Source organism: Pinus tabuliformis, chromosome J, assembly GCF_031772625.1.
Source record: "Pinus tabuliformis cultivar Carrire ecotype Pingquan chromosome J, CPIR1, whole genome shotgun sequence".
Taxonomy (NCBI): Eukaryota; Viridiplantae; Streptophyta; class Pinopsida; order Pinales; family Pinaceae; genus Pinus; species Pinus tabuliformis.
The window spans coordinates 32178434-32194590 of NC_142295.1; the positions used below are offsets into that span (position 1 = coordinate 32178434).

General features: G+C 34.7%; 1 protein-coding gene across 2 annotated transcripts in view; it reads left to right on the forward strand.

Moving 5' to 3' along the window:
* The window catches only part of LOC149225302 (histidine kinase 1-like), a 493646-nt gene extending 482721 nt beyond the window's left edge, over positions 1-10925 (forward strand). For both annotated transcript variants that reach the window (XM_089377050.1, XM_089377051.1), the window contains exon 13: positions 10292-10925. In XM_089377050.1, the coding sequence (XP_089233176.1) occupies positions 10292-10507 (216 nt within the window). In that variant the 3' untranslated portion in view covers positions 10508-10925. The remainder of the gene's footprint in view (positions 1-10291) is intronic.
* The last annotated feature ends 5232 nt before the right edge of the window (positions 10926-16157 follow it).

A 16157-nucleotide genomic window follows, 5' to 3' on the forward strand; every position in this document is an offset into this window, starting at 1 on the left:
GACGGAAGTCTTGCAAAAACAAAACCCTATACCTGCAAACACAAAAGAAAACGAAACCCTAATGAAAAATTTGTGAAAAGCAGAAATTTAAAAACATAGATCAAAAAATTTGAAACCCTAGAACAGCTGACTAATGTACAAACTTGGCCCCTTAACAGCTAGATTCAGCAATAAGCACGAAAATATTTTAAAGAACAAAAATTTTAGGTTTTCACTGTGAAGAACTTCAGAAAATCTCTCATGCAACTTAGAAAAATAAACCGAATGATAGACCCAGGATCAAATCCAACTGGGCTCAGCGAAAAATGCTTGCGGGAGTTGGCTGGTTCAGCTGAGAACTTCCCCGAACACCCACAAATTTCCTTCAGAAATGGTTTTCTGCACAGCTCAAAACAACCATCAGTAAAGAGGGCAAAAATGCTGCTAGATCTCAGGAAGTAATGGAGATACCTGCCATTACTTCAGAAACTCTAACAACACTCAAACCCTAGCAAGTGAACAAGATACCTGTGCTCACAATACTCTACAAAAAGCTATTATTAACGGCTGAAAATAACATATGCAAAAAATTAAACAATCTCACACCATTTCAAGAGAGTAACACCAACAAGATATGGACCCCAAAGTCTTCTTTTATTAACCAGAAACAGATTTACAAGAGAGCTTCTTCAGTCTTAGACTCACAGATCTCATCCCATGATCTGAACTAACCCCTAGCACCCTACTTAAAGGAAATGACTCCAACGGCTAGTTCGAGTGATCCATGCTGAAAAGATCTCGATCGTTGATGAGGATCAAGACATCTCTTGATCTCATCCGTCGATTTATTAAAAAATAATATTTTGCATGCATTCACTTAAAATATTATTATTTTATTAGTTAGGGTTTTTGCTCTATTTTTTAATTTTTTATTATTTTTTAATTTTTTTATTAATTTTATTATTTTATTATTTTTTATTCATTTTTTAATTTTTTAATTCATTTTAAAATGGATCATCGAACTAAGCCTTCGGAAACATCACCTAGGACTTAGGACTCATGAGGGGATTTAAAACATTTTCAACCCTCAAGACACATTTCATGATGACTTTTTGCAATTTAGATCTCAAGGGGACAAACCCAATTAATACAGACCCTCACAAATCACCCAGTTCTGCGACACAACTATAATCTAGCAGATCAACACACTAGGATTCTCCTAAAGTTCTAATGACAAAATCCATCCCGGCTTTGGGGTCAGGTTTGAAGGAAAACTCTGCCGATCCATGGATCGGTGAGACGAAAAACCTTCCGGGACGTAGATTACCACTAGAAAATTAGGTCCACCTAGGCAATTCACATACACGACTCATGTCTGCTAAGATTATTTACAATTCATACATGTAGTCTGGGTTTACAATCAAAATGATTAAGCTACTGATGATTGCAGGATGGCACAGACACGCTGATCAGGTGCTGCCCCTTTTTGCAAAGAAAATGGGGGTGTACTGCATGGGTAGTTGACCAGTAGAGGTCAACATGCTGCACACAGAGTCCAGAACAATGTGTGATGCCTCTCCATAAGCATCTTGCTGACAGACACATAATTAGCTGCATCGTTTGTTATGACTTGCACCACATTCTGCACACGAATCTCCCGAATGAACCCATCTAACAACTCACATATCGTTGTTGCATCTTTGATATGTGTTGATGCATCCACTAATTTAATAAACATGATACCTTTAGGACAATGTACCAAGAAATTTAGAAGGGTCCTACCCTTCCTATCTGTCCAACCATCAGACATCACTGTGCATCTAGAAACTTCCCATGTTTTTTCAACTCCGCCAATCTAGAGTTGATGTCCTGCTCTTTTGCTTGAAGAATTGGCCCCCACAACTCCTCATATGTAGCACTTTTGTACCTTGGGCCCAAAACAACAATAGCATCACACATTGGCTACCAAAATGGATTGGTTTTGGTGATACTGAGAGATAAGTCGCTCCAGAAAAGACACCTCCCCATAACTCTATCTGCTTCTTGCTTCTTTTTTTTAACAATTGATTTTATGGAAGGTTTTGCTCCATGTCTTGTTCGTGGAACGAAAAATGATGACCTTGCACTAACAATAGCAGGTGATGTTGTGGAGACCCTCCCACTACCCTCAGCCTCAAAATCAGAAGAAGATATCCCAAAATATCTACCTGCATGTTCAACCTTGTTTCTTTCTGCCTCTTCTTTCTTTTTGTCTTTTTCATCAATTGCTTCAAGAGCTTTTTGTATAAGCTTCGAATTAGAAACTGTACAAAGCTCAACATCATGTCCCTATAGTCTAGCCAGATGGTATTTCAATCGCGTAACCCCTCCTGTCATCCTGGTCCCACACAATTTGCATGATAGATATGCCCGATTTGTCCCACCATCAGGCTCCCCATACTCCCAAAATGGGTCCAAGGCTTTTGGCATATTTGTAGTAAGCTAATTCAAACCTAGGGCACCAAAATAAAATAAATTGGAATTAATTATTAAAGTTACTCCACCCATACACAAAAAATAATAAGTAATAACCACCTTATTTTACAAAATAACTTTTTTGCTACATTATTTGCAATGTGAACTCAATGAAAAATGACAATAAGAGGGTGCATTTGAAAGTTAAAAAAAAGAAATCGAGTTTTCTATCCAAATATGGAGAAAACCCTTGCATTGGCTCATGGGCATGAAAATCATAACAAATGAAAAAAAAAAATTGTTGATAGGCAAAGAGGCAAGCAAGAATAACCCTAAATCTATCAAAAAAATCATTAACATAGGGGTTTTTTAGAACATATCTGTTAATGGAAGAAATGAAGATTGTCTCATTGTTCTTCAATCTTTGATCAACAAAAAATTCGTTGTTGGTGGTGATAATGGCTCTTCAACCCTCAATTCCTCCTTGACAACAACCACAATGCTCTCCCCTTCCTTCTCCAACACTCAAAAAACAAAAATGAGAAAAAAAAAATTGGTTTTTGCCTTTTCTAGCTGCGGCCCAGCCAGCCTTGCGATATTTAACATCGTTGCACGAAATTTTCCCTTGGGGAGCGAAAATATTGCGATATTTTTTGGCGATATTTTGTCTCCTGCAAATATTGCGATATTTCTGAATATCGCCGATATTATTAATATTGCTCTAAACCATTTAATTAGATATTTACACTAAACAGAATATGAAAGCTTCTTCAAAGTTTAACCAGAATTCATTAATTTGCTACTGAGTACCTACATTTTTCATGTATTTCTCATTTTTCGTGTAGCAGAGTCCATCGAAAGTATGCGACATGTGTACTCCTTGGATGAGGAATTAAATTCCAGATCCAACGAGTGCTCTTGGTCGAAATTTGAGTAAAACTATGGGGAGATAAGTTAAAAATATGAATTGAAAAGTAGTTTTTTCTTTTTCCCCTCCAAAATTTGATGAGGTAATCCAAACTTATTTTATTATTTCCACTATTATTTTATAATATTCCTTAGAAGGCCCATTTTAGACCTCAAAATTTTTCTAATGGCATAAGTTAGGGAATTTTTATACCAAGGCTCCCATCATGCTAGACCATGTCAGATGACCCCAAATGAATATAAATTCAAGTGAAAGCAAGGGGAAAGTGCTAAGCACTCTATATCGTCATGAAGCCAACCAAATGAAGGTGACAATACAATGTCAACTTAAACCAAATGTGCTAGGGTGTTTCATCAAGGGAGTCATATATCTTCACATACCTTGATTCCTAGCATAATTGAGGGCTAGAATATCACATGACGAAGTGCAATACTTCTGTTATGATAAGCAAGTATACCAAACAAAACACCACCAAGACACTGATGACTACATCATCACATCAACTATTAACGAGGGGATCAAAATCATCAAGTGAACTCACAACCCTAGCCCATTCAAAACTTCATCAACTTGTAAGCCTGCTTTTGTGATAAAATTCACAAGCATAGTGAAGGATTTCAACAATGTAGTAATTGTGCAAAATGAGGGGTAACACTGCTAATCCTTTCTTTCATTTTGGCAGTAGCCTGGGGCATCAACAACTAACACATAAATACATGGAGCAAGGGGGAAGCCCTACCTGATCCAATGCAAAAATGAGATTCAAGCTATGGGGAAACTATTGATTGAAACAAAAGCTAAGGCACTAGAGAAAAGCATGTTCACTATGGTGACACATCTTAAGCCAAAACAAAGGCATTGGAACATCCCCGCAATGAAGGACCAATCAATTCTGTCATATGCTTTTTCAAAATCAATTTTAAAGAACTAATAGATCACCCGTGTCATAAAGCAATAGATTACATTGCCACCTAATAATGATAAGACTTCTATCAACGATATGTTTATGTCATCGAGGACAAAACAAACTACAAAGATAAAATATCATGAAGAGGCAAACTTGGGGCCAACATTTACTAATGTTTTTTTTTCTAGTTAAGACTAACCTAAGTACCAAGGATAATTTTAGGGGCGAATGTTCGCCCTTTGGCGAAATTAAGGGGTTTTAAATTTTTAGTGGGCGAATATTTTGTATCATAGTACATTTTTACAAATAACCTCAAATAGCCCACCTTATTTTAAGGGAGAGGGTAAAAAAGGTAAATTTAGCCCTTGAAATTAGGACTTACAACCTTCCATTCGCCCATTTTCAAGAATAGGTTTTATTTAAGTGAATCCTATGGGCCAAATACCATATTTGTAAAAGAGGTATGGTAAATTAATAAAAATCAATGTTGTTAAAAGCGCGAGCGGGATTTAATCGGCGCCGGGAAAAAAGCGGAAAAAATCGTTAAAAGCGGGAAAAAAGAGTTTGGCACAAAAATATTCATTTTTTTTCATTTTTTTTTCAATTTTTTTAATATCTAAACCATCTACAACATAAAATAAATACATTGACACATAAATATGATAAAAAAACTAATATATAAGATGTTTAATATCATTTCTAGCGCTAAAATCACACATAACATTGAATCATGTCCTGAATAGTAAATCCTGAGTCTCAACTCAGCCTCAAAATATCAACAAAAAATATGATAATGTATCTCATCATGTCATAATGTCATATACAATAAAATGAAAGTCTAATCCTATTGATTTCCTCTGCCCCTCTTGCGAGAAAATGGCACAACTTTCTCTTTCCCTCTAGATGTAGAAGCTGGTGCCTGTGCTGGTGGAAATGGCAGTGGAGTCTGACGTGCTCTAGAAGCTGAAGAACTAGTAGTAGCAGCTACAGGAGGCTGAGGTGGACGGAGACCACGTCCTCTACTGGTGGTAGTGGTAGCCCGGGTAGGCGGTGTCACCTCCTCCTCCTGCTCCTCCTCCTCCACCTGCTCCTCCTCCTGCTCCTCTCCTCCTGCTCCTCCTCCTCCCCCTCATCCTGCACTAACCAATCATCAGTGGGATCCATGAGAGGCCTCTCGGTCTCAACCCTCCATTCAGCAGTGGTGTCAATCCCATCCAATGAGATGGCTTCCGTATCAGGTGTCTTCTCTAGTTGTCTCACCCACAATCGAAGATTGTAGTAGACATAGACCATGTCATTAAGTCTATGGGACTCCAACCTGTACAAAGTTCATGAAATAATAATTAATAATTAATATTATAAAAAAAATATTGTTTAAAACTTTAATGAATTCAAAAATTTATTTGGAAATTTGCAATATTTTAAATGTTTAAGTGTTAACCTATTGCGCTTCTTGTTGTGTATTTTTTCAAATACACTCCAATTGTGCTCACATCCCGAGGAGCTGCATGTTTGGCTGAGGATGCGTACGGCAAGCTTTTGCAAAAGGGGTACTCTGACACCATACATCTTCCACCATGCGTCTACAACAAAATTACAAATAAAATTTTAAATAAACATAAGAAAAAAATGGAATTTGAAGAGACAATGAAATTTGAAACAAAGTTACAAAGTACAAACTAAAAAATACCTGGCATTTTAATCGTCCTATCAATGACAGCCATCTCAAAGCCAAATGTGCCACCTGACAACTTATATGTCTCAATTTGTCTAGAGATCTCTATACGTTCTTCTGGAGATCTCACCATCTTCTAACACAGGTTAATAATCCTTCCACGACCTCAACATCAAAATCAAACCCACATGCATAAGAAAATGCAGGGTTCAGGAAAAGCCCAGCAGCATGAATGGGACGATGGAGTGTGTTGTTCCATCGCTCATCAATGACTTCCCATAGAAGGAGTTGTCTCTGAAACCCATCATCTCCCTTATCATCATAGTAGGACCGAATGGCTTCTTTGGCCCTGTCCATGGCTTCATACAAATAGCCCATTGCGGGCTTCTCACCATCAACCAACCGAAGAACCTTTACCAAAGGTTCTGTAACAGCGCACACCTCCTGCACTCCCGCCCAGAAGTCTTCCTGGTATGAAACTAGTCTGCAGACGGCCTCTCCTTCTGGTTTGCGGCTCATTGACGAAGCACGCCACTCCTTTGAAAGAAACATTCTCTTCAAATCCCACATAGAATTCAAGAGGGATTGAAGAGATATGAAACTCGTCGCAAACCGTGTAATGGCGGGGCGCACCAACTCTTTGTTGTTGGTGCATTTTCTCATCAAGCTAAGCACAGATGTGTGATTGTAAATAAATTTTGTGATGCTTTTTGATGAGTCAACAACCTCTTTGACAAAGGGAATTTTCCCTATGTCCTCTAACATCAAATCAATACAATGGGCAGCACAAGGTGTCCAAAATAAAGTAGGATGCCTATCCATAAGCATTCTACCAACAGCAACATAATTTGCAGCATTGTCCGTTATGACTTGGACAACATTTTCTGCACCCACCTCCAAAATAAACACATCCAGCAAATCAAATAAAGTTCTTGCATCTTTGATTTGATGAGTTGCATCAATAGATTTGATAAACATAGTCCCCTTGGGACAACTAACCAAGAAGTTTATAAGGGTTCTCCCCTTTTGGTCAGTCCAACCATCTGACATAACAGTGCATCCTGTTTGTGCCCATGATGCCCTAAAATCCTCCAATCTTTGGGTGCAGTCACGCTTTTCATCTTGAAGAAGCCGACCTCTGAAATCATGAAGAGAAGGGATTTTGTACCCCGGGCCAACACTGGCAATAGCATCAACAGTAGGTTGGAAAAATGGATTATTCCTTATAATGCTGAAAGGAATATCACTCCAGAGGAGAAATTTTGTCATCAACTTGTCAGCTTGTTCTTTTTCAGTTCTTTTTAGCATTGAACCAATAGTTGGTTGTGAACCAGGTGTGGTTCGAGGAACAAAATATGATGATGCAGCTACCGGATTGACTGACGCTGCAGTAGAACCAGTGCCACTTGGCCCACTTCCTTCCGCTGACCTTTTTAGTTGCCTTTTGAGTTCTTCTTTGGCCTCTCTAGTGTGCTCTAATTCTCCCAATGCTCTCATGGCTCTTTGGATAATTTCAGCAGTTGTATTTAGACAGGGCCCCACATCATGTCCAGGGATTTGTGCAAGGTGGAACTTCAACCTGTACACCCCCCCGAATATTTCCTTTCCACACAACTTGCAATACAAGTTTTGTCTATCATTCGGAGTTTTAGGTTCACCATATTCCCAGAAAGGATCCAATTTCCTTGGCATGCTTGTTTTTGAATTTTGAATTTGCAAACCTATGGAAAAATAAGGATTAGGAAATAGGAATTTAGGATTACATAATACAAATTACAATTTAGCATTTACAAAATTACAAGTTAATTATTTCCAAAATCCCAATTTCTAAACCCAAGTTACCCAACCAAATGCCAATGGCAAATGCCAAAAAACAATGAAAATTCAAAAAAAATAAACAATGTTTAAAAAAAATGAGAAAATAAAAATAAAAAATTGGTTCTCATAGTCATAACAAATTACCCATCCCAAATCAATGAAAAATTACAAAAAATTCTTGAAAAACAATGTAAAACAAAGTTTTTATAGAAGCAAAACAAAAAAAAATTAATCTACATACCTTTTTTATGGACAAATTGGTGATCTTGTCTTGGATTTCTCCTAAAACCACTTGGATTCGCTCCCAAATTCGACGGAAACCCTTCAGCTCCTCTCCCTCACCTCTTCTTCTCCTCCTCCGCGCGCAAGCAGCATAATGAAATAAAAAAAATCGTTTTTTGCCTATTAAAAGCCCGCTGCCCCGACCATCTGCGATTTTTTCCATAAAAATCGCGATTTTTTCGAAAAAATCGTGATTTTTTCAAAAAAACGCGATTTTTTCCGAAAAAATCAATATAAAAAAAGGCGCGATTTTTTGGTATAAAAATCGCGATTTAAGCGGGAAAGGGAAAAAATCGCGATTTTTCGATTTTATCGCGATTTTAACAACACTGATAAAAATATAAATAAATGAGAGGTATGGTAAATAAATAAAACATTTTTTATATTTACTCCATAAGTCACCTTATATACATGTAAGGGTGTAAACAAATAAAAATATAAGTAAAGTGGAGGTATGGTAAATAAATAAAACGTCTTTTTATACTTATTCAAAAGGTATGGTAAATAAATAAAAATATAAATAAACTAGACGTATCGTAAATAAATAAAACCTCTTTTTATATTTAGTCCATAACCCTCGTTCTATTTATGAAGGCTTAAGAAAGAGGTTTTATTTAAGTGAATCCTATGGGCCAAATACCATATTTCTAAAAGAGGTATGGTAAATTAATAAAAATATAAATAAACGAGAGGTATGGTAAACAAATAAAATATTTTTTTATATTTACTCCATAAGTCACCTTATATTTACGAACACTCAAAAAATGGGTTCTATTTAGGTGAAACCTATGGCCAAAATACCATGGGACAAATACCATGGACTAGTTTGTTATTAATACCATGCAAAAAACCATTATTAACCCTAATATTAGAATTAACAAAAATAAAAATGGCACATGGTATTGACCCATGGTATTCACCAAAATGGCACATGGTATTGACCCATGGTATTCACCTGGAATGTAGCCTATTAAATGGGGGAATTAAACCAGCATGTAGCCTATGCTAAGATTCACTAGGACTTTACAAAGTTTTATTATTTAGTGAAAGACTCGCCAAGATCTTACAAGATTTTATAATTGAGTAAAATATTCGCCATGCCTGGTGAGAGATTCGCCAAAAAATTATATATACGTATTATATTATTGATAAAATCGCCTTCCATTTTCCCTATATACCATGGAGATTCGCCCATTTATTATATTTATAAATTTAGGGGGGGTTCTTAAAATTTTCCTTGCTAAGTACCCACGAGGGATTTGAACCGGTGACTTATTGCAAGGAGTGCCTTAACAGTGCACCCATTCACCGGCAATCCAAAACCCTGTGGGCCAACGTTTACTAATGTTGAAAGCATTCTGATTCGAGATTTTATGTGCTCAGAACCTCTAGACTCATAGCCTGGCTATTGTTAAGTGCTTTCAACATGTTCCTTAAATGACCTCACAAGGTGTTATGGAACTTTCTTTAAGCATGATAATATCTTTTTCTGTCTGCAAACATAGAGTTCAAAAGATGTGTGGGGATTAAAACACAACCAAATGCACATACTCAAAGTCTCAAAATGCTACATAATGATTTTTTAACCGAAACTTTTATCTAAATAGGGAAGAAACTTGTATTAGAAAATACTGGCTGTTTGAACGATGATGGCATATGGCTATAGGCTTCTCAATGCCTGCGTGAGTGAAAGTGCCCTGCTTGGCATGTTAAGATGAAGCCTCTTCCGTGGGGTTGAAAATTCTCCAAAATTTCTTATCTGCTTGATAAGACCTCAGTAAACAGTCATTGTGATCTTGAGATTATTAACGGTTAATAAAATCAGATTTCCATATGTTTAAGACTTCTGTTTCATATAGAAAGTTTTAAGTCTTCCATTTCTTATGTAAGTAGTAGCTAACCGATTTTTATGTTATCAACTAATGAACATACAAATTTATCGTGTATGATGAGTCATGACTGAAGCTTGAGAAGTTCCAATGACTTGAAAATGGTTATGGAATAGGATGAAGTTAATAAATCACTGCTAAAAATTATGCTAATGATGTATTTTTAGTCCAGAGCTATCCATATGCACTTCACCGCTTTACTCTGATTTTTCATTTTGTGTTCCCAGTTTAATGGAAGTAATCCTCAGTTTCTTTCTATTGTCACTGATTTATAACATATCTCTAGCATGCTAGAGTGCACCGCTTGAAACTCCTTCATGTCTCTGAGGCGACTGACTACTTGACGATTTTATTGGCAGATGCCCAAAATGGATGGTTATGAGGCGACAAAGGCAATTCGAACAGCAGAAAAAGGAACCAATCAACACATACCCATTGTTGCACTGACTGCACATGCTATGTCATCAGATGAAGCTAAATGCTTAGAAGTGGGAATGGATGCATACCTCACAAAGCCAATTGATTACAAGTTGATGACCTCCACTATTCTGGCTCTCGTCAAGAAAAAAAGTTGAACGTCTTCATCCCTTTTCACTGACATATATACACACAGCCAACCCGTTCTAACAGAGAGATCAAGTAACACACGTTACCTTTCTTACTGAAAAAAAAACACACGTTACCTTTCCTTTGTTATTATCTGTTCACCCTTGTTGGGTTCCAAGTATCATTTATATGGCTCTTATTGTAATAAATCCTTTTTGTTGTAACATTTTTTCAGAAATTAAAATAATAAGGTAGGGTTATGGCCTTATTTTGCCGATGTATCTTCTCATCTTTCAGTTCAACTTTGGAGTTTGATCAATATCAAATGTCACGGATTGTAATTAGGAAATACTGAGTTTTTCTTAAGGCAATCCGTCCTGACTTCATCAAAGTATGCAAATATTGGTTGTTGGCTGTGAAATTAATCGACAGACAATTGAGAGTTTATATGTGCATTGAGAAGCTAGTTGTTGGGGTCAACCTGTGTTTCAAGGTGTTTGGGCTATATCCAATAGTTTGTTATGCCTGGAAATGCTTTTATAATTTAAGACATGCTGCTATTAATCAATTCAATATCAGATTTTCTGGTCAACTCGAGCACGCCAAATCAAATTGGTATCTCAACAATAGTCGGCCTTGCTGGCTCTATAGAATATCCATTACACATCCAATATATCTAATGACCCTGAAACACAGGGTGCCTAATAGTTGGCTTCTCCCCTAATTATTGATTTCATAAATCAGGTCCATGTAATTTGTTGCTAGTCATGCAGAGTGGTGTATAGATTATCATTGATTGATAATGCTAGTTCGTATACATTATCATTCACTTAATGGAAGTGAAGATCCTTAAAACGGAGAGTTAAGTATCACCCTCACGTTATTTGTGTCACTTTCTCTTTACTCTAACAGCAACTTGCAATCTTTGGGTTTTATAAAGGTTATCGTACTCTGATAGTGAGCCTGATTAACTTGTGAGTCTCTCGAATCAGTTGAGTCATTGTATTTGACCGTATTGGGTTGACTGCCGAGTCTAGTGCCGGGCTAATCCGAGCTATTTGCAGAGTCATTAGAATCCGAGTTATCGGCTGAATTATTCCCAAGTCTGTCAAGTTGACCAAGTTGCAAAGTCATTCCCTAGTGTTGAGTCAATCCCAGTTTGAGTCGTAAACAAGATTGGTATAAGCTTTTAGCTTCAAAATGTTTGAGTTCGTGTCTTTATTGTGTATGCTCAAATAAACTAAGTTACATGGAAGCGTGATTCACATTAAATTTATTGGCGTTTGATTTATTGTTTTTATTAAAGTTTAGTTCAGCATTGTGGTTTAATGAGAAGCATTCAAATTATTAGGGTTTTTATGAACATAGATGCTTGTGTTCTTCCATTTAGATGTCATTGTAATATGGAATTTAGTGAAAAAGAATGCTACTGTAATATGGAATTTAGTGAAAAAGAATGCTACTGTAATATGGTATATTTTTGTGAAAAATTCTGTTGTAAGTTATTATATAATTTTTCACAGTTATTATATATTTTTGTGAAAAATTTTGTTGTAAGTTATTATATATGATATATTTTTTTTAATTTTTTTTTTTTTTTTTTTTAATATAATGGTTCAAACAAAATTAACATGTTATGCAAATTCAAGTATTTTAGGAGAAATTAACTTTTAACTAAAAATAGTTGAACAATGATATTTGAATCAACACATTAGCCAAGTTCAAAATAGGTATATTTGTAATTGACAAACAAAATAGGGCATTTCTCAAATGTCAAGCCTACCCTTTCAATTCATAAAATCTACATAAAAAAATTAATTTCCCAAAAAGATAATAAAAGTAATATTTGATCTTTGCTTAAAGCCAAACCATCTATCCATGACTATGTGTGCATTCTTTGGAGACTTTGGTTACATTACAAAAAATTAATGGGAGCTCCTTATGAGCTTGTAGGGAGCCATGACCTTATAGTCTTTTTGTGAGCAAAAACCAGATTGTGGCATGAGCCCATCTCTATGGAATTCAAATGAAAATAGAGAGCCAATTGGCCCACCAAGTAGTGGAAACCCTAAAATCAATGTAGAAAACTAATGTCTAATATCATGGTTGAGAAGATTCTATTCTCTAGTATTATTTATAAATAGCAAATGAAATTTGGTCATAAAAAAGTCTTGAATTATATAAGAAGGATGACTTGTTTGGAGTCCTTTCAATTTTCAAGTTGCACACTTGTCTCTTCAAAATTGTTTTCACACCTCTTAAAACGGTTGTAAATTCAATGTCATTACTTGTATTCTAACCATAGTAGTAGGGAGATGTGTCTAGCATGGTTGGTTACATGTCTCTAAGATAGAAAATGTATCAAGGACTTGGAACATAAGAAAGGTGAAAATATCTCCCACAAGCACCCAAGCTTCTCCCATAATTTTTTCATAAAAAATGTGAAAATATCAATTAAAAAAACTACTTGACCTCTAGGGAAAAACCCACAACCCAAATTGAATTGGAGAAAACAATCGTAACTGTTATATGGTCTCATTCATCCACCTTCCATCGTAGAGGTGGAGTAATGAGTTCTTAGAGAGTATGTTGATGAGGGACTTGGAAGATGTATAAAATGAAACAAACCCAAGTAAAGCAATGATTAAGATGGAGACTTGATTTTGGTTGGGAAGTTGAAATGTTTAAACTTTAAAGTTTTGAAACTCAAATATTATCATTGTAATAGATCATGTAAACTTTCGACATACTTATCTTTGATTGATGTAGGATATTATGATATGGACATTTGTTAAATGTTCATGGTTCATCATTAAACGATTTTGACATTTAAGTTTTTAAAATTCCACACACACATGTACATATATAATTAGTTTCATGTCATTTTGTTGTAGGTATATCCCTACCTCTCTTTGTACATAAATTTTAAAAATGGTGTATTAGTGTAGGTACCCATATCTATACTGACATTGCTTGGCAACTATGATTCCAATCCAAACATTCCAACCAAGTTATACTTATCTTAGACATGTTTTTTATGGATGAAAGGATCAAATAAATATAAGAAATACCTATTTTAATAATGCCATGCCTAGATGAGTTGAATAAGTTAATGATTAAGAAGCTTCTTCGAAGGGAAGCTCCTACTAGAAGATATTCAAATGCACAATATAAAATGATTGTTCAAGTGAGTCTTCTTAATGTATATATATGACATGAATAAGGTTAGAGGCATCCCATACCAATAATCCTACTAATGATAATAAATGAGGGATAGGACTTTGTGATTTACATTGCTTATGTATGACCGCTTGCACTTGCACCATAACAATTTTGCTTGTTGCACCCCTTAAATTTAATCAATATAGTATCTCTGAATTCTCTCTACATTTAATTTATCCCCCTTCAACCCAAATGTAAGACTTGTTTGTGATAAGTATTTTTAACAAAATGATATATGATAAGAGATGAAGCAAGATGAGAACTAAACATAATTTTTTTATAAGTTCATGGACCCCAAAACATGTCCAAAGAAGCATCTACCAATTGCATGGTTTGGGTGAACATTCCTTTTGGTGGAGGTTGTAGGACTTAAACCCATAACAATTGGTTTCCAAAGCCAATGCTCTCCCAATTGAAATTATGTCTTCCTAGATATTTAAAATTCAAATATTGTATTCTCAACTCTCAATAGATGTACATGACGAAGACAGCTCCATTGAGAAAAAATAATAACTGACATGAGACTATCACATGGTTGTCTAAAATACTTTAATCGTTATCTATAAAAATTAAATGAATATTATTTGTGATTAGTTAGATAGAGGGGGCATAATCAAAAGATCACGACCCCTTGTGTAAAGGCACCTAAGGCTATATTTAAGTCTAGGTCCTTCATTGTAAACAACATCATTCAATTTTTATACTAATATGTAAATATAAATATTTTTTATTATATAATATTCAGTTGTTTCTGCTTCATATGGTATCAAAGCCAACTCTGCATCCACAAAATTGGCACCGGTCTGTAGCCATATATTGTCTCTGCCACCACTATAATTTGTTCCACTGTCGTCGTAGCCATCCACATTAACCACGCCATGCTCCGCTATAGCCACCAAAACTTTTTCCATCATTTGTCCACCATGATTTCAATCGTCTTTCCAACACCTTGTTACTTGCCAATCCGTCGACACGAACTCGGTCCCGTGTTGCCACACTTCTTTTGTCTTCCTTTGCTAACAAACCTGTCCCTTGTTGTTTTCTTTACTTTGCCACCATTGACCAACAGAGGTTTCCTTATTTGCCACATAGTTTTACTATAGTTTATTTTAATTAATTAATATAGTTATAAGTTTGATTAAATATTTAATTTATTAATAATAACGTCATATATATATATATATATATATATATATATATATATGACGTTATTATTTGTTGAATTGATTATATAACTGTAATAATTGTAAAGTGTGAACATGACAATGTTTTAGCATTTATGTTAAGTAATATAATTAGTCTTTTAGTTTGATATATTTTATATTATTTTTGCAATAGATTTTCCAAAAGTAGAAAATTACATCAATAATGTTCTCTAAATTTTATTTTATTTTATATTTATTTTTTCTTCAGTAGAAAATTACATCAATAACGTTTCTCTAAATTTTATGTTTTTTATATTTATTTCTTCATCATTGTTACATTTCTATTTTAAATAAATAAATAATTATATGAACATTTTTATTATGATCCATGTATATTTATTTGAGAAGATATCTAAATTATACAATATTAATTCTTTTATTGGTGTACTTTTTATATATTTATTTGAGTAGTTTTATTGTTGCTAAGGATTTTTTTGGGGCCATTTTCCAATGATCATATAATATGTCAATGGTGACTTTAAAAATATACATAATGATTGAATATGAAAAGTATGGTAAATTTGCTTTTATTGAAATTCTATTAAGATTAAAGATAATAATATTATCCTTCTATGATAATTAAAAACTAAATTTAAAAAGAAAAAGAAAAATTGAACATTTAATTTTAATATTCCTACAACATTACAAATTTTTGAATAACTTACTAGAAGAAAAAATATTTCAACACATATCAAGTGTTTTAATACTTTATTAAAATTATTGTTTTTACAACCAATTAACTTGATATTGGAAATTATAAAATTCATATAAACATTAACTTTATTAAAGTTTCTTTAAAGATCTATCACAACATTTTCATAGTTACATTCACTAACTTAAATGACATGACATTTTTCAAATAAAGATGTTATTGATAACAATGATAATTGTGGACATTAATTCCTCCATCCACTTGATTTCCTAAGGCTCTCCTTTGTTCTAGTCAATTGGAAGAATCACATAGTTCTACCTCATATTTTGTGTGCTCACCTTGCATGTGTTGCTTGATTTCTATGTTGCGGGGTATTCATTACCTATGTTGCATGGTATTCAATGCCTTTTTTAACATAGTAGCTACGATAAAAAAAAATGAACATCTCATGTGGGTTTGGAAAATATGTACACCATTTAGTGATTCGGAAAAGGCCCTACTCCATTTACCACTTCAATTCCGCCCAACTCGTTATTTTCAACTTGTCCATTTGACCTAGAATCAAATAATGTATCCTATAGCAGTGGGGATTGACTTTAG